Below are 20,024 nucleotides of genomic sequence, written 5' to 3'. Positions count from 1 at the left end.
CGGCATCCCGGCCTTACCGTGTAGATCACCAATAGGTGTTTGGGGTCATGTTTAAAGTTTTGATTCTAATTCACCAGAGGATCTATGCTAAAGTTCCAGCATATTTTTTTAAAGCATTTTGAGTTTCTACCAGCCAAGATGTGCTTTACAATCGGAATCTGCTGTGCTGCTGAATGTTCCTTCTGCGTCAGATGCTGAGACTTATACATGTGTGTTTTCTTTGTCTGATGATAAAATATGAAACAATTTGTCACGATATTTGAGATTTTACTTAAACATTCAGCAGCTCAGAAAAGACCTGAAAACATTGTTTCATGAAAGCTTTTCTGGGGAATTAAGTATTCAACTGTGGAAGATCTACTGATCTGATAAAATTCTGTATGAATTGTACTCAATCTGTTACATGCCTTTGGGCTCCTTAATTTGCCAGCCATGCTAGCCGCTACTGCCTCCTCTTGAGCAAGCGGTAATCTTCCAGCTAGCGCGTGATTTTTACCGCTAACGCGGCTTTGTAAAAGGAGCCCTTTGTTTGAATGATATGAACCGTATGTTTTCTTATGACCCGCTTTGGTTTAAAGTGGATATAAATAGTGAAAGAAATGATTTATTGTAGTTTGATTTTTAATTTAAGCTTATGTCTAATTGACAGTGGCTGCCACTGAAGCAGCCTGCAATAAGCAAAATGTGGCCATATTGAGCTATTTTAATAATTTCTTCAATCTATATTGTCTGTGTTCACTATGATCTATGTGCCATAACTGCCTCTCTTCTGTTGAGACCATTAACTGTTAGAGGAGTAGATAAAGCAAAGCTGTTAACGCTACTTTATGAGACATGGTTAGCTCCAGCATATGTAATCTGCCATACAGTTAATGGATGGTAAATATTTTTCTTTGCATTTAATGGCACAGCAGTCCTCCAAAGATGTTGAAAATGCCTTCATCAGTTAATGTGCAGGTTTTGCTGTTATTGCATGTTAATTTTGGCAATTACACACAAGTTTGAAGTTCAAATTTTGATGTGCAACAGATCAAAAAATGTGTCTCAGTGGTTTACACCAGGAAGGATTCCAGAAGATTGGAAAGTGGCGAATCTTCAAAAAAGGTTCGAGGGGAGATTCAGGAAACTACAGACCTGTGAGTCTGACCTCGGTACTAGGAAAGATGGTAGAGGCGCTGATAAAGGACCGCATCATTCATCACCATGATGGACACAATCTGATGAGGACAAGCCAGCACGACTTTAGCAAAGGAAGATCTTGCTTGATGAACTTACTGCACTTCTTCGAGGGAGTAAACAGGCAGATAAACAAGGGTAACCCAGTCGACATTGTATATCTGGATTTTCAGAAAGCGTTCGACAAGGTCCCGCATGAAAGACTGCTTCGAAAAATTGCAAACCATGGAATCAAGGGTGAAATACTCACATGGATTAAAAACTGGTTAGCGGATAGGAAACAGAGAGTGGGGGTAAATGGACAATACTTGGACTGGAAAAGCATCACAAGTGGAGTGCCGCAGGGTTCAGTGCTCGGGCTTGTGCTCGTGCTCTTCAACATATTTATAAACGACTTGGAAATTGGTACGACGAGCGAGGTGATTAAATTTGCGGACGCTGAAGGAGAGTGGAGAGGAACAGATGCTGAAAGGAAATGGGGAAGAGATGGTGAGGACAAGACGCTAAAGGGAAATGGGGAACAGAGAGTTGGGGAGAAGACGCTGAAGGGAAATTGGGAAGAGACGTTGGGGAGAAGACGCTGAAGGGAACTGGGGAAGAGAGGGTGGGGAGAAGACGCTGAAGGGAACTGGGGAAGAGAGAGTGGGGAGAAGACGCTGAAGGGAAATGGGGAAGAGAGAGTGGGGTGAAGACCCTGAAGGGAAATGTGGAAGAGAGAGTGGGAAGAAGACAGAGATGCTAGACTATGGGGGAGCGGAAGGAAGGATGGGTGCCAGACCAATGGGGGGGGGGTGGAGGGAGAGATGGAAGGGAGAGGCACAGTAACAGAGCAAATGGAAAATGCAGAGAGAAGGCAGACAATGAATGGAAGGAATTGAATGAGGAGGAGGAAAGCAGAAACCAGAAAACAAAGGTAGAAATTTTTTTTTATATATATATTTTTTTTTATTTTTTATTTTTTTGCTTTAAGATAAAGTAGTATATTAGTTGTTGATAAAAATTTATAAACAAAGCCCTGCCAACTGAATATCTTTCTCTATTTCAGCAGCCAGAACTTTGATTTATAAGGAAGGAATAAACTAAATATTGCAGTACTGAGGCTTGTATGGATGCTGCGGGGACAGTAGTCACGGGGACAGGGCAAGGACAGTGGTGACTGAGACGGGGTGGGGCGGTGACAAATTTTTTCCCCCGTGTCATTTCCTCACTCAAAGCGGTTTACATACAGGTACTTCATGCATTTTCCCTATCTGTCTCGGTCGTCTCACAATCTATCTAATGTTCTTGGGGCTGTAGAGGATTGAGTGACTTGCCCAAGGTTACAGGGAGTAACGCAGGGTTTGAACCCACAACCTCAAGGTGCTGAGGCTGTAGCTCTATATTTAAACTTGTACTTCTATAGTTAATGGGCTTCGTATTCTATATAGCAGAAATAAGATTACTGTACTATCTGAGATTGGGTTTGGAAAGAACATGAAGACATAACTGACATAAAAAGTACCATTTCCTGTAACTGTAATTGTAATAGGAAGCAAAAATGACTTCATAGCATGTTGTTCATGGTAACTATAAGAATCAATGGAAATGCAAAGTATGGCATTCTTTTGGACTGTCATCATGTTTTAATTGAATAACATATAAAACTTTTATGCCATCATCACCTTAGTTTATACATTCAAATTTAGAAAATAAATATTTTAATCATATTACCTAGGCTCAATTTAAGAACATAAGAATAGCCTTACTGGGTCAGACCAATGGTCTATCCATTCCAGTAGCCCATCCTCATGGTGGCTAATCCAGGTCATTGGTACCTGCAAAAACCCAAAATCTGTCAAATGGCTTTTAACATTGGACAGCCATCACCTTTATAAAAGAAAATAATGGAAAACCAAATTATATGTTACTGAGAGAGACCTCCTTCATGCAGATGTTTGTTTATTAAAAACTCTTAATATACTGCTTAAGCTACATATGAGATCAAAGCAGTTTACAATATAATCTTAAATGATGAAAGAAACTCCATTAAAAATAGGAAAGAAAATAAAAAACACAAGATGAAGATATGCTTGCATACTCAATATAAATACGCCATAATCTGTATTATGGTACAGGATTTCAGGTAGCTGAACAAGGGAAAGTTAATTGGAAATAATATAACTTCTGTTGAGGGTAAATGTCAATTGTCATATCTAGAGCTGGGAAGCAATTTCATTGTTGCAGAATTAATACCCTTTGGATTGCCATGTAGAGAGAGCTGATAGACAAACAAAAGAAGATTGAATTTGATAGAATGCATGTTATCTTTTAACCTGTGTAACAATGATTTGATTTCTAATGTGATTCTTTGGATTGGAAGTATACTCCCTTTTTAGTATATTTGTTGTTTATAATTTCCAGATGTGAATCAATTCCAAATATGTTGGCTCTTTTTTTTTTTTACATTTACATAACATAACATAAAATTGTTTTTATATAATGCAATACCTTAGGAGTTCTATATGGTTTAGAATTAATGATATCTCAATCAGAACTTTGTAAAATACATAAATTTATATGAAATGTCTAGTTACATGCTTAAAATGATCTGTTCATTGGCATAGTTTCCAAAGGCATTTGCTGCTAGTCTTTTGGATTACATTGGATCTCAAGCACAGTACCTCCACACATTGATGGCCATCACTCAGACTGGGAAAGTAGAATCTGAACAACATGGAGACCGACTGCGAAGGGTAGAAATGGCCTTGGAGGCTTTAAGAAATGTCATCAAATATAACCCAGGTAGGATTTTGTATACAGTATCCTCTTTATTAGAATCCCTAATTTAAAAAAATCTTGCTACAAGGAAAAGCATGGGAACTAACAAAGTTGTTATAAATGTGGCATGTTATAGTAGAATTTGACTGCTATATTTTATACAAACTTTATTATACAGAGGATCCTTATAATGACCTACTATATCTTTATGGACCACACATAATTCTGTTAATTGCCTAGCAACTAAAACGTAATCTAGGTTTTAGAGAGAATAATTTTCACTATCATTACAATTCCATTTACTTTAAGAATCTTAAACGGAGTTATACAAGTAGGAAAAAAAGTGTTAGAAACAGCACACAATATCAAATATTGAATCAGTGGATCAATATAGATGTTGAAAAGAAAGAATATAAGGAGAACTAACTACAACTTCAATACAGAAACTGATCATGTATAATCTGAATAGTTTTCATTAGATATCTCTAAATTTGTCAGACTCAATTTTAAACACATAAGGAGGCAATTCTAACTTAACAACACTGGAAGCAGCAGAGTACCAGAAATAAAGTATGAGTCAGTTCAAAATAGGAGTTTCACTGGAAGTAACGTTTGACTTCCACTGTGTGAGGGAGATTGTATTAGAGAATGACATGGTGACTGTTACCCACGGGTAATCCGCCGAAACAGGGGAAACAATTAATTGGTTGCCGCAGGTACGGGGACAAGACCCCATGGAGCGGTGAGTTACCTTGTCCACACAGTAAAAGATCTGCCAAGTTGCCTCCCTTCCTTCCCCTCTGGATCAGCAGCCCCCCTCGTGATCATGGGTGCAGCAGCAGCAGACCACCCCCCTCGTCAGTCCAGCAGCTACCCTCCCTCCTTATCTGATGGCTTCCGGGTCAGCAACATGCAGCATGCAAGAGCCGCTGCAAGCTGTCCCAGCAAATAAGTGCTACTGAAGACAAGAAGGAGCAGCCAAGCTGGAAGGAGGACGGTTGAGAACTGGGATCCCCGGCTGACCAGAAAGGCTTCCCTCCGATGTTAGCTCTGACATCGGAGGGAAGCCTTCGTGTTGGCTTTGGCGGAGGGGGGCATGCCCAGCTGGATTGCCCTGAAGTGAACAAGTAAGGGAGAGAGGGGATAACATGGGAGAGAGGGAGAAAGTAAGGGGGTAAGGAGCACGTTGGGAAATGGGGGGGGCACAAATTTTGGACAAAGGCTGGAAGGCAGGGAGGGGGGGACACAAACTCGAGACACAAGGAAGAGGAGGGGGCATGAACTTGGGACACAAGGGAGGGAAAAGAAAGGTAGAATTGTTGGGCTTGAGTGTGTAAGTGAGAGGGAAAAAGGAGGAGGAAAATTGTTGGGCATAGAGAGAGGAATGAGGTAGATATACAGGGGGAAGAGAAGGATGAGATGGAGAAATGTTGGATATGGTGGTGGAGAGGGAACAGGGGAACAGATTAAAGGGAATGCAAGGGGGAGGAATGTTGGACATAGTGATGGAGCAAGTGGTGGCATGGTGCTGGAAAGGGGTGATAGAAGGAGAAATGTTGGACATAGGGCTGGTGGGCAATGGTGAAAAATGCTGCAAATGATCCGAGGGATGAGAGAGGAAGAAATGTTGGATGTGGCAGTAGAGGGAGTGGGAGAAATTCACCCTGGATATCTATTTCCCCACTCCCTGTACACAGGGGGAGGGGATCATAGAATGGTTAGATCAGTGTTTTTCAACCGCTGTTCCGCGGCACACTACTGTGCCGCGAGATGTTGCCTGGTGTGCCGCAGGGCCGCCATCAGGGCAGTACTACCAGTCCTGCATTCAGGGGCCTGGAGCTGACAGGGGGCCCGAGGCAGGGGCGCCAGTAGCTCGCCAAGGCAAAGTGAGTCGATCACCCAGGACTCACTTTGTCTTGGCGATCTAATCTATCGAGCGATAAGTCTTCTTCTCCCCGACGTCAATTCTGCAGTAGGAGAGGAAGTTCGGGCCAGCCAATCGCTGCCTGGCTGGGCGGAACTTCCTCTCCGATTGCAGAATTGACGTCAGGGAGAGCATGCGTCGGCGTCGGCTTTGGGGCCTGTTATCCATTGGTGGGTCCTGTTCCCCGATGGCAGCGGCAGTGGCAGTGGCTTGGGGAACGGCATGGAGAAAGAAAGAAAGGGGGCAGGCAGGGAAACAGAAGGAAAGAAGAGAAACAGAAAAAAAGAAAGAAAGGTCAGGGAGAGAGGAAGAAAAAGTTGGGGGAGGGAATGAGGTGTGGAGGAGAGAAAGCATACAGGCTGATAGAAGGGAAGAAAGATTGGATGCACAGTCAGAAGAAGAAAGTGCAACCAGAAATCACCAGACAAGGTAGGAAAAATGATTTTATTTTAAATTTAGCAAAGTGGAGGCAGTATTACCACAGTTTTCAAAGGAATTTGATCAAATAACTTAATAGTTAACTGGGTAAATTCCCAGAGATGAAAACTTCCCTTCACTTACTATGCACAGTTCTGAATTTATATCTGCTGTCTATATTTTACAATATGGTCACCTTTTACTAAACCGCAATAGTGGTTTTTAGCGCAGGGAGCATATGAGCGTCAAGAGCAGCGCTGGGCATTCAGCGCAGCTCCCTGCGCTAAAAACTGCTATTGTGGTTTAATAAAAAGGATGGAGGGTATATTTGTCTATTTTTGTATGCTATAAAAACCAAATACAGAGAGAGACTGAGAGCTGTTGACGAAGAGCTACGTGTGTGTCTTTCTTCGATTCCAGCCAGAATATCAGCTTTGTGTTCAGCCAAACAGGCCCAGGTTTCGCACTGAATAAAGTATTTTATAATTTTTCACTATTCTGTTTACTTAATATTTCATAATAAAGTAATTATAAAATACTTTCTTTGTGTTTATTTGATTCCTATTCAAGAGAATTATTTTATATATAGTCAATATAGGCACAGAGTTAAATTTTTTAACATTTTCTAATGGTGGTGTGCCTCGTGATTTTTTTCATGAAACAAGTGTGCCTTTGCCCAAAAAAGGTTGAAAAACACTGGGTTAGATGATGAAGGCAGGGAGATGGGCATAGGGGAAATAGTATAAAAGGACGTATAGGAAACAGAGAAGTGAGATGCTGAACATGGAGAACAATAGATACACAGAGATAGAAGATGGATGGTAAGCATGAAGAAAGAAGAAATGTCAAATGGTCAGGAGACCTTTCCAAGTGAGTTAAAAGAAGACAGAAGAAAACAGAGACCAGCGCTTGAGACCAACATGATTTGAAGAATAAAATGACAAGACAAAAGGTAGAAAAAAATAATTTTATTTTCTAGTTTGTGATTAGAATATATCAGATTTGAAATATGTATCCTGCTAGAGCTGGTGTTAGCCATAACTGGGAACTACAAAGCCCAGGCCATGCTTCTTTGGCTTCCAGCTGACTTAGGGCTATCTCTGACTAGAGGGCAGTTGCTCTAGTTGCACTTCCCTAACACTGTTCCTATTGTGTGACTGCGGTATTCTGTTAGCATGATATTTTTGATTAGCATTCTTTAATAATTTGGCTTATTCAGTTTTATATTCTGGCTTATTTGGCTTATTCAATTTTGTGTTCCCTAACACTACTGTCGTGTGACTGCAGTATTCTGTTAGCATGATATTTCTGTGTAGCATTCTGTAATAATTTGGCTTATTCAGTTTCTTGATAGTGGAGGGGAAATTTGTGAAGGGGAGGGGAAACAGGGGTTTTGTTGATCCTTGTTCTGTATTATTTGTGTTTATAAAATGACAATTGTACAGAATATTGTTTCTTTTTATACTTTAATAAAATAAGTTCAAAATAAAATCATGTCTAGTCGAGGCTTGTGCGGATGGGCTCAGACAGTTTGCAGGGCTGGGGCTGGGACCGAGCTCATGGGGATGGGGTGGAGACGGGGACTGAGCTCAAGGGGATGGGGCGGAGACGGGGATAGAGTTCACGGGGCGGAGACTAGGACAAATTTTTTCCCCTTGTCTATCTCTTTTTGTAATAGTCTGAGTGGATTTGGGGGTTAATCCTGCGTGGAAACAGATAGACCCACATGAAAGGTGCAACAAAACTATTTCAGAAACCTAAGCTCTGTTATTTCACAGGCTTAAGGGAAAGGAAGTAGTCTCTTAGCTCAAATGCAAAAGTCTTCAAATGATCCTGTAGCTTACAGGGCCCCAGATACTGTTTGTGCCCAGTGGCTGCCACACCCCAAACACAGGTTGCAATAGTCTTTCTCTAATCAGGTATCACGGTCTGATCCTAGCAGAGCACAGTTCCCCAGTGGAAAGCTTTGCCATTGGAACCTGAAGTCCAGTTGGAAAAGCCCTGAGATGACTGGGGGTCAGGGTCTATGCCTTCCTTTACTCCCTCAAAGTGAATCCTTTGGTTTAGAGGATTCTGGGTCTCAGGTGAGTGATTACAGCAAGAACCTATGGCAGCCATAGACCAGCAAGAGGACCCAACTTTTCAAACCAGTGGACTTGATAGAAACCATTACAATATCTTTGTTGGAATTAAATTTGGAAACTTCTATAGACTTCCACAAGTCAAATTTCACTTTGAGTAGTTCTAAGACCCAGCCCACATTTTTTTATTTGCATCCAAAGTTAACCATGATTCTGATAGAGCAGTGGAAGATGCCAGAGGGCCCTCTGAGGATTACCAAGGCTATGACAAAATTGTACTCAATAATTCCTGATTTCCAGCAGCTTTTTACCCCCACCTAAGGTGGCTTCGTTAGTAGCTCAGCTAACTAAGCATACTTTGCTCCCTTGTTTTCGTAAGTAGCTCAGCTAACTAACATACTTTACGCCCTTGTGTTCATTAGTAGCTCAGGTAACTAAGCATACTTCGCTCCTTTCTGAGAATGGAGTGATATTAAAGGATGCACAGTATCATAGGGTGGACTTGGTCCTCAAAAGACAATTTGAGGCTTTAACTCTGGGTTTGAAAGCGGCATTTGCTGCTTCCTTTGTGGTGCGCACCTGCCATAAGATGCTGCACCAGACTCCATCCATGGAGGAGAGCACATACCCCCAAGTGTGACTATTGGGGGTGGATTATGTAGCAAACACTCTATATGACATTTTTTTTAGGGTCATGAGCAAGGTGTCTGCTGATTTTATCTCTGCTCGGAGAGTGCTATGGATCAAACAATGGGCAGAAGATTCTGCTTATAAAGCTACTTTGAACAGACTCCCTTTTAAAGGACAAATGGTCTTTGACAATGATCTTGTGGCCAGCAAGGCAGATCATTGTCCTAAGTCGTTGCCACGTGCCACAGTAGACAATGTGCCCCAGGGGGAGTCGAATCATAGCTCCATTTGTGGTTCACCATAAAGCAACTAGCTCCTGTGCTCAGAGATCTAGACAGATGTTCAGGAGTTCCAGATGACCCCTTGCTCGGCAGCTAGTTCCAAGAAGTCTCAATGATGCTATGCCAGAGCCCAAGATACCCCGAATAGGAGGAAGATCTCAGAGGGCAGGGAGGCCTGAGTGAAGATCTCTTTAGATAGATGGGTACCTCACTTCGGTTATTGGAAAAATAATGGAAGGGTTGCTGAAGGAAAGAGTAATGAATTTCCTAGCATCTAATGGGTTACAAGATTGAGACAAGATGTTTTACTAAAGGTAAATCATGTCAAAGGAGTCTGATTGATTGAATTATTTGACTAGGCAACCAGAGAAATGGATTGAGGACATGTGTTAGATGTTATTTACTTAGATTTCAGCAAAGCCTTTGACATGATTCCTCATAAGAGGCTCTTGAACAAACTTGATGGTCTGAAGTTAGGACCCAAAGTGGTGAACTGGATTAGAAACTGGTTGATGGACAGATGCCAAAGGGTGATTGTCAGGGCCAGATTAAAGGGTAAGCCCAGTAGGCACGGGCCTAGGGCCCGAAATGGTCAGGGGGGCCCGCTGGTGCGGTGCTTTAGGGCCTCACCCTCTCTGGATTCACCGGAGGCAGCAGCAGCAATGCCATCACCTTGGGCCCCACTGACCCTCCTATCTCTCCCTCCCATGCGAAACTCCGCCGACCATCCCACCATGAGACAATGGACAAACCTCCCTCCAGCTGCATTGGCAGCCACAGCACTCTAAACAGGCTGCTTCGTGGATTTCTCCAGCTGGTGATTCCCTCTGCCGTTTCATTGATAACATCATCAGTGACACAGCAGAGGGAATCATTGGTAGGAGAAAATCGCGAAGCAGCCTGTTTAGAGTGCTGCGGCTGCCAACGCTGTTGGAGGAAGGTTTGTCGGTCAGTCATCTCGCGTAGGACGGTCGGCAGGGTTCGCATGGGAGGGAAAGATAGGAGGGTCAGCGGGGGTTCTCCCGGGGGGGGAGGGGTAAGAAGCAGTCTGCTCCGAGTGCTCCAAGGCCTGGCGCCATTACCTTCTTCGGGCAGCAACAGCATTTACAATTCGCTGCTGTTGCTGGCTTCAGGCCTTCCTCTCTGCCGGGTCCTGCCTACTTCCTGTTTCCATGAAGGCAGGACCCGAAAGAGAAGAAGGCCTGAAACCGGCAACAGCAGCGAATTGTGAATGCTGCTTCTGCCTGAAGAAGTTCATGATGCCAGGGCTTGGGTGACAGAAGGAGGAAAGGGAGCAGAGGGGGAGAGAATTGGGGAGAGAGTTGCTGCACCCAACTGGAGGGAGAAAGAGAGGGAGAAGGAAGATGAGGGAGGGAATGAAAGGAAATACCAGGGCTTGGAGGGAGGGAGGAAGAGATACCAGAGCATGAAGGGAAGAGAGTGAGTGAGGGAGGGAGGAAGAGATGCCAGGGCATGGAGGGAAGAAGGAAGGTATGCCAGACCAAGGGAAAAGGAAGAAGGAGATGTCAGAGCACGGAGTGAGAGGGAGAGATAGAAAAAAAGGAAAGAAGAGAGATGCTAGGGAATCAGAGAAGGAAAGAAAGGAGAAGAGAGAGATGCCAGAGCATAGGGGAGGGAGTGGTGACAGAGAGAGAAAAATGGAGAGGTGACAGAGTTGAAATCAATCATGTACAAAAGAGAGAAGGGGCACAGGATAGATAGTTTATGAAAGGAGCATAGAAAGAGGGAAGATGCCATATGTAACGGGGAGAGAGCGAACAGTGGATGGAAGGGGCAGAGAGAGAGGTACAGACAGTGGATGGAAGGGGCAGAGAGAGAGAGAAGGCAGACAGTGGATGGAAGGGGTTTATGCTGCATGGAAGATAGAGTGAGTACAGATGCTGGCTAGAGAGAAGATAAGATGATTAAAGCAGAAACGACTAAAGGTAGAAAAATATTTTTTTGTTACTTTAGAGCAGGGGTGTCAAAGACCCTCCTTGAGGGCTGCAATCCAGTCGGTTTTTCAGGATTTTCCCAATGAATATGCATGAGATCTATTTGCATGCACTGCTTTCATGGTATGCTAATAGATCTCATGCATATTCATTGTGGAAATCCTGAAAACCCAACTGGATTGCGGCCCTCGAGGAGGGACTTTGACACCCCTGCTTTAGAATAAAATAGTATTGTAGTTGTATTGATTACCTTAAGGTAGGAATAGGCAATTCCGGTCCTCGAGAGCTGGAGCCAAGCCAGGTTTTCAGGATATCCACAATAAATGTGCATGAGATAGATTTATATCTCAAGGAGGCAGTGCATGCAAATCCATCTCATAAATATTCATTGTGGATATCCTGAATACCTGACCTGGCTCCGGCTCTCGAGGACCGGAAATGCCTACCCCTGCCTTAAGGTAATCTTTTTATTGGACTAATTTTAATACATTTTTTACTAACTTTTAGAGACCAAAACCCCATTTCTCAGGTCAGGATAGTATAATGTAACAGCAGTATACTATATTGACCTGAAGAAGGAGGCTATGGCCTCTGAAAGTTAATTGAAAAATGGATTAGTCCAATAAAATAGTATAATCTTATCTTCAATTTTTGTTTTATTTCTATTTGTTAATTTGTAAAGTGGTGATTGTTTGTCAGTTTCTTCAAATTTACATCTGCTATACATGGTATTTATATTTTGCAGAGTATTAGGGGGCTATGTGTCATTGTTTCTGTGGTGTTTCACTTTATGCAGTTTGGCTTCTTGGCGGTTCAGTTTAACCTTTATCTACATATTTCTATTTTTAGTTTGTGATTACTTATACCATACTGGTTGATGGTGTATCTGTGTTCTGTGTGTATGAAAGACATGGTTTTCTGTTAGCGTTGACTAGCCTTGTTTGGCGAAATGCATAGGGCATGGTTCTTGGGAGCACCTTGAATAAACCTGATTTGAATCTCCTTATTTATTGCTGATCTTTTGTTTCATATTGGCTTCTTTGGTGGGCTGCTTGCCTTGTTGTTTTGTTACAAGTTTTTATTATTAGAATTTTTTATATACTGCCTATCAAGGTTATCTAAGCGGTTTTACAATCAGGTACTCAAGCATTTTCCCTATCTGTCCCGGTGGGCTCATAATCCATCTAACATACCTGGGGCTATGGAGGATTAAGTGACTTGCCCAGGGTCACAAGGAGTAGCGCAGGGTTTGAACCCACAACTTCAGGGTGCTGAGACTGTAGCTTCAACCACTGTGCCACACACAAGTTATCATACATGGAGTAGAACGTACTAGAGGAGTGACAGATTTGGTTGTTTATACATACATATGGGTTACAGTTGGTTGACATAGAGTGAGGCAGTTAACTTGGTTATTAATATAGATTATATTTCGGATAGTATTACTGCTTTACAATATATTTGAACACTTTTATATACTGTATTTTTCACTCCATAAGACACACTTTTTCCACCCCCCAAAAGGTCTGGGGGACCTTCACACATGTGTGGACGTTGATAATATGACATTATATAGGCACATGATGTCATCACATCAACATCTAGACACTGATTTAGAGGACTTAGAGATGGGTAGGGAAGGATAAATGTCACACTCCACAATCACACAACCCCAAGGAAACCAACAATTCAATACTCCAAACACCTAGGAGATATACTCATTCCCTCATTAAAAGGAATTAACTTTCAATATAATGTTATACTATCATAATATATTCAGCTCAAAGGATGCCATAAGGAAAGGAGGAAAGAGCCTCAGACTCCCAGCCTGCTGCTGCTCGTTAACTTTCAAGCAGACTGTATTCATAAGCTACCTCATTGGCTCAAAAAGCTCTTCCTCCCTATGTTTCTTTGTTAATTGTATAACTCCCTATCAATTTTATAATTTCATAATCAAATAATTAATTTTATAATTTAGTAATCATTTAATAATTTTTTAAATAAGTTTTTATATTAAAAAAGCTTCCTCAGAGCTAAACACTACATTACAGACTAGCTTTCTTAAGCTGGAGGGGGCCTAACAGAGGTACTCGGGAGTGACCATAAAATCACTTCCTGCTAGTGCAGTGTTTTTCAACCTTTTTACACCCGTGGACCGGCAGAAATAAAAGAATTATTTTGTGGACCGGCAAACTACTAAGACCGAAATAAAAAAACACATTTCTGCCCCGTCTCCGCAAGCTCGGTCCCCACAAACCATCTGATCCCATCTGCATAAGCCTCAGTTATGATTTTATATTGAATGTATTTTATTAAAGTATAAAAAGAAACAATATTCTGTACAATTGTCATTTTATAAATATAAATATTCAGAGCAAGGACCAACAAAACCCCTGTCTCCCCTCCCCTTCACATATATCCCCTCTACTATCAAGAAAACTGAACAAGACAAATTATTACAGAATGCTACACAGAAATATCATGCTAACAGAATACTGCAGTCAACACATGACAGGAATAGTGTTAGGCTTTGCAGTCCCCAGCTATTTCTCTAACAGGATATATATTTCAAATCTGATATATTGTAATGACAAAATAGAAATAAAATGATTTTTTTCTACCTTTTGTGGTCTGTGCTTTCATCTTCTTTTCACTCTTTTCCTTCCAGCGTCTGCCCGTTCCATCCACTGTATGCCCTCTCCCCCTTCCATATGTATCTGACTTCTTTCTATGCCCCTCTCCCCTTTCAATCCAGCCTGTGCCTCCTCTCTCCTTTTTACATCATTCATTCCAGCTTCACTGCTTTCTTCATTTTTATCTCTCCTACACCAGATCTAGCATCTTTATCCCTCTCTCATTTCTCTGCTGACCCCCTTTCCAGCATCAATCTCTCTCTACTTTCTCATTTCTCTCTCCCCTTTCTCTCATCTGATCTCTCCATTTTACCCTGACCCCCTTTACCCTCCTGTAATCTCCCTGCCAGCTGTTTCCTTACTTTTATCCTTCTCCCCCTAGCCAACAGTAGCTCTCTTCCCATCCCTTTCCCTCTTCCCCTCCCAGCAGCATCTCTCCTTCTACTTCCCTCCAGGTGCAGTCTCTCCTTCTACTTCCCTCCAGGTGCAGTAGCAGCTCTCTCTTTATCCAGCAGCTTTCCAGCCTCCAACAGTGGCTTCCTCTCCTTCCAGCAGCTGTCAGTACTTGCCTGCAGCAGTGATTTCCTTAGGCAGCCTTGGGTCCATTGCCGCCTCTGAGGAAAGGGCAAGTTGCCGAAGTAAATCACTGCCCTGGTAAGTACAGAGCTGCTAGGAGAGGAGACAGCCACTGTTGAAGGCTCCCTGCACATTCGCGACCCCTCCAAGCAGGCAAAAACAGCTTTGCACCGCAGGCCCTGTCGCCCAAGACGAGCCGGAGGCCCCTACCCGCCGCATCCTGCACATGGGCAAACTCAGCACACACGCTGCTGATGGCCTCAATCCATCCCCCCTCCCCACGCACGCTGACCATCTCCTTTCTACCTACACTTTCCCCGCAGCCTTCTTTGACGACTCGGCAGGGGCAGCGATCAAGACAGGCTGCCGACGTCGGGATCTTTCCTCTCTGAGTCCCGCCTATTTTGTTTCAACTTCCTGTTTCCGCATAGGCGAGACTCACAGAGGGAATGCCCGACGTCGGCAGCCTGTCTTGATCGCCTGAGGCTGGGAGGAACAGAAGATTTCCGCGAACACCACCGGGGCAGGAAATTTAACGGCGTCGATCTCGCCGGCCCTGCGCGGACCGGCAGGAATTTTCTGCAGACTGGCGGTTGAAGAACTGTGTGCTAGTATGTTGGATGAGTGCTAGCATAAAATATGCACAAAAGCCTTAAGCTACAACACTTATCTATATCCCTTGCAGTTCATGGTATCATCAGCATTCCACACTAAACAGCAGGTCTGTTAAGCCCATCAGCCAAAAGCCAACGATGACCTGCCAGCGTTTCGCTATGCTGCATCAGGGCAATAAGGCTGCGTATCAGCACTTAACTCTGTGCTCCAAAGGACTAATAACATGGAGCAGCTTATCTTAGAGTTTTTAAACATAAATGAGCATTTCTGCAGCTTATAGAATGGGGCAGCTTATCGTTGGGGAAATACGGTATACTAGAGCTTTTATAGCAGAGTTCTTAAATTCAAGGCCTGGGGTCCAGTGGCTACCCTTGGAGGCCTCTGGTGGTTCTCATCATTCTGGTATTTTTCTGATACTTTTTGCCTCTCTAAGTTCACACCAAACAATTGGACCCAGATGTTTAAACAAAAATTCTCTTAATAAAGTTACTATCTGTATTATAGTAGTTGTTGGGTTTTCATGCACTCATACAAAAGACTGAAAACAAAAGCAAATCATAAAGTGTACTGTGGGGAAAAACAGACCTCAATACATAGCCCTTGAACTAACAGAATATTCAATAGGGCAGGGGTGACCACACTTTTTGGGCTTGCGAGCTACTTTTAAAATGACCAAGTCAAAATGATCTACCAAAAATAAAAAATAAAAAAACCCATAAAGCAAACTGGACTATTTCTAAAACCTGCTGATATCGCAGCAGCTTAAAAATTAAAGGACGAGGACCTTTTTGTTTCTCATCTCTCTTTACAGGGATTCGGTGTGCCCTTTCAATTTCGAGAGGAAACTTTGATCTTATAGGCAATATCTTAGGCAGAAAATCCTCCCAGAGCTCATGGAAAATATCCCAGATTGGTTGTATTTGGAATGGCGACTCATGTTTCCTTTACATTTATCTCATGTTCTCAGTATCAAGATGCCTAGAATATATAAAGAGAACAGAATATTAATGGATACATGGAAAATATTGCATTATGTCAGTAATTTAACACCTAATCCAATACATAAATCAACAAATCAATCTTTATGGATAAATTCCAAGATTCAAATTGGCAAATTTAAAGTCGTATGGAAGCATTGGATTATTGCAGGTATACGGATTTTAGATGATGTTATTTCAAATGGTAAACTGCTTGATTTTTCACAGTTACAACATAAATTTGGTCTTAATAAATCACAAAGTTTTAAATGGTTGCAACTGAAGCAGGCTATTCAGGAGGGGTTCCCTGAATGGAAAAATCTTAATAATCAGTATAGTCTGGAATAATTATGCTTTCAGGCAGATTTCTTGGGACACCAAGCCGCACAGTGGTATAAATTGATATCTGAATATATGAATAAAAAACAAAGGACTGGTCTTAGAGACATTTGGAGCATTGAGATTAAGCAAAAAAATTTCTGCGTCTCAATGGCCACGAATTTGGTCTTGGAGAATGAGATGTACAGTGTCTGCATCTATGAGACAAACTTGGTTCTTTTTGTTACATAGAGCTTTTTGGACCCCTGTTCGATTACAAAAGTTAGATAGCTCTAAGTCTAATAGATGCTGGCATTGTAATCTGGAAGCAGGGACTCTGGACCATTTAATATTCTATTGTCCCTGTATCATGGCCTTTTGGAAATCAATTTGGTCTCAAATTAATTGTTTATTAGAAAACCATGTAGCTTTATCATATGATACAATTCTGTTCGGGATGTCAATGAGAGCAAAAAGTCAAATTTCATCAAGTAATAATAAACTTTTACTGATTATGACAGGAGTCACCATACAACATATCACCAGTAATTGGAAAAATTACAATAGGCTTAACTATACATTTTGGTAGAATTCGTTATGTCATATTTATAAAATGGAAAGAACAATTGCCATACAAAAAGGGAACTATAATTTAAAAAAGATTTGGGGGCCATTAACAAATTATTGTAATGAACAGACATCATTTTCCACTGAAAGTACATTTATACATAGGGGGGAGGGGGATGGTATATAAGTTATTTTAAGGGTTTTATTAATAGATAAGAATACAATATTTATATGATATTTTGAATTAAATATTTGTGGGGTAGGTGGAGAGGGAATAAATTTATGTATGTAAAATGATAATTGAACAAATTTCAAGTGATTGTGCAAAAGTTTCAAAGGATGTAATATTGTGTACTTGATGTAAATTGAAAAATGAATAAAGAATTTGAAAAAAAAAATATGCAACCAGTTTTAAAGTGAACATTTCAACTAACCCTCCACCCAGCAGTTACTTGTTTAAAACTGTTTTTTTAAACAAGTATGAATGGGTGTTATAAAGGAAAATGAAATATAAAACCAAACAAGTAGGGAAAGCATGCAAAGCATGGCTCATGGAATTTTCTCTAACTCATCTACATGTAATACACCTGGCGGAATTCTGTGCTACTGCACAATGAAGAATTTCTGTAGAATTCTTGTGACATGCAGAATTACATTTTCTGTACAGAATCTTATTGCAATGGTTCCTTGTACATGATCCTAACTGCTGCACCTCAGACCTTCTTCCTCAGCGGCAGGCAGCGCTCACTAACCCAGAAGCCTCTCCTCTGCTGCAGAGAGACTTTTGGGTTTGCGGCAGGTAGTGTGTTGTTGCTTCCGGGACCTGTTGAAGTTTTGCCTTAGGGAAGGAGAGTTGTGAGTGGGGGAGGGGAGAGAAGGAAGGAAAGAAATATGCTGTATATGGGAGAAAATGGAGAGAGGAAGAATTGCTAGACATGGGTTGGAGGAGAGGAAAGGAGAGATGCAGCAAAGAGGTAGAGAGGGGTGAGAAAGGGAGAAATCCTGTATATGGCATGGAAGGGAGGGAGATGGTTCATGGGGAGAGAGGGGAAAATGTTGCATATGATCGTTTCAAGTTTTATTCGGATTTTATATACCGCCTATCAAGGTTATCTAAGCGGTTTTACAATCAGGTACTCAAGCATTTTCCCTATCTGTCCCGGTGGGCTCACAATCTATCTAACGTACCTGGGGCTATGAAGGATTAAGTGACTTGCCCAGGGTCACAAAGAGCAGCACGGGGTTTGAACCCACAACCCCAGGGTGCTGAGGTTGTAGCTTCAACCACTACGCCACACACTCCTCCATACGCCACACACTCCTCCATAGAGGGAACGAAAGGAGAGATGCTGCTTTGGGGGGCTTAGAGATGTTTGACACAGGGCATGAGGGCAGGGGAGAGAGAGATGGTGGACAGTGGGAAAGAAACAGAAATATTGTATATGGCAGTGGAAGGGAGGATGAATAGAACTTTGCATTGCTCTCTTTAAGTAGCTAAAGACAGTGAACCATGCCTCTTAAAACAAACTACCATTTGATACATTGATTTGACTGTCTTCCTAGCAACTATATGAAGCTGAGAAATAAGCAATTTCAAATAATCAATTTTTATGTTAAAATATTAATTAATTAAAAAAAATCAAACCACAAAGCACACTGAAAGGCAGAGAAAATGTTAATTATCATTCATATTCCGGGTTTTTTTCCAAAGAGGTCAAGGCAGATGACACTATGCAATGTCACCTAAGTAACAACCATACAAAAATAGACAAATATACCCCCTCCCTTTTTACTAAACCGTGATAGCAGTTTTTAGCGCAGCGAGCTGCGCTGAATGCCCCACACTGCTCTCGACGCTCATAGGCTCTCTGCGCTAAAAACTGCTATTGTGGTTTAGTAAAAGGGAGCCATAGTGCAAAATATAGACAGCAGATATAAATTCTCAAAACGGACACATTTTGATCACTAAATTGAAAATAAAATCATTTTTCCTACCTTTGTTGTCTGGTGATTTCATGAGTCTCTGGTTGCACTTTCTTCTTCTGACTGTGCATCCAATATTTCTTCCCTTCTTTCAGCCTCCTGTATGCTTCCTCTCCTCCAGACCTCATTCTCTCCCCCAACTTTTTCTTTCTTTCTCCCTTCCCCCTTCTTTCTGTCTCCCTGCCTCCCTTTCTTTCTTTCTCCCTGCCCTCCTCCAAACCACTAGGTTTGCCGCCGCCATCGGAGAACAGGCCCCAAGCCCCTAGGTTTGCCGCTGCCATCGGGGAACAGGCCCCCAAGCCACTGCTGCCCCAAGCTCTCCCTGCAGAAGTATCACGTTGACCAGCATTCCGCTCCCCGACGTCAATTCTGACATAAGAGAGGAAGTTCCGGGCAAGCCAGGCAGCGATTGGCTGGCCCAGAACTTCCTCTCCGACGTCAGAATTGATGTTGGGGAGAGGAATTCTGGTCGGTCCGACGCTTCTGCAGGGAGAACTTGGGCGGTTGTGGGGAATGTCGGGGAGAGGAAGGCTGATCAGCCCTGTAGTTCAGGACGGCAACCCGAGTCTATCACGGAGCCCGGGTGGGCTCCGCGATTGACTCACGTTGCCTTCCCGTTCTACCGGTCGATCGCGATCGACGTATTGGGCACCCTTGCAATAGGGCATAAATCGTCACAGGTCTGAAAAAAAACTCCACTAACATCAAAAAGCAAAAATCATTCATTCATAGTTTCAGTCCATGTTCCAAAATGAAAGTCCACAAGCAACTAACTTCTTAATGTGAATGGCAACAGTTATACTTTTTTTTCAATCAAAAAGAATGAAAAATTTCAAATAGCTATAATGTAATACAGCATTGTATTTAGCTGAGTAGCATATAAGCAAAAACAATTCATACTTATCTTCATCGCTGACTTAACCAACTTTACGTTGCAAAAAACTCCTGATAGGGGATCGCCTGTTTCGCTTTTCATGTAAGCTACATCAGGGGAATACCATCACTACTAGCTTTATACAAGCACAGCAAAAAATTATTTTGCTTGTAGATCACAGCGAAATAGCTCTTCAAAATGGCTGCCTTTTTCTCTAAGTTCATGACAGAAAGGGGGAAGTGGGTGGGAGGAAAAGCTAC

The 20,024-nt window shown here is 42.2% G+C and overlaps 1 protein-coding gene across 1 annotated transcript in view; it reads left to right on the top strand.

The window, feature by feature from the left end:
- The window catches only part of DNAJC13 (DnaJ heat shock protein family (Hsp40) member C13), a 495,155-nt gene that overhangs the window by 347,746 nt on the left and 127,385 nt on the right, over positions 1–20,024 (top strand). The window contains 1 exon segment of the mRNA XM_033929988.1: positions 3,780–3,957. Coding sequence (XP_033785879.1) covers positions 3,780–3,957 — 178 coding nt within the window.

This window comes from Geotrypetes seraphini, chromosome 2 (genome assembly GCF_902459505.1).
Source record: "Geotrypetes seraphini chromosome 2, aGeoSer1.1, whole genome shotgun sequence".
Taxonomy (NCBI): Eukaryota; Metazoa; Chordata; class Amphibia; order Gymnophiona; family Dermophiidae; genus Geotrypetes; species Geotrypetes seraphini.
Note: the sequence above shows the minus strand (reverse complement) of the source record. Positions and strands in the feature narration are given on the sequence as shown.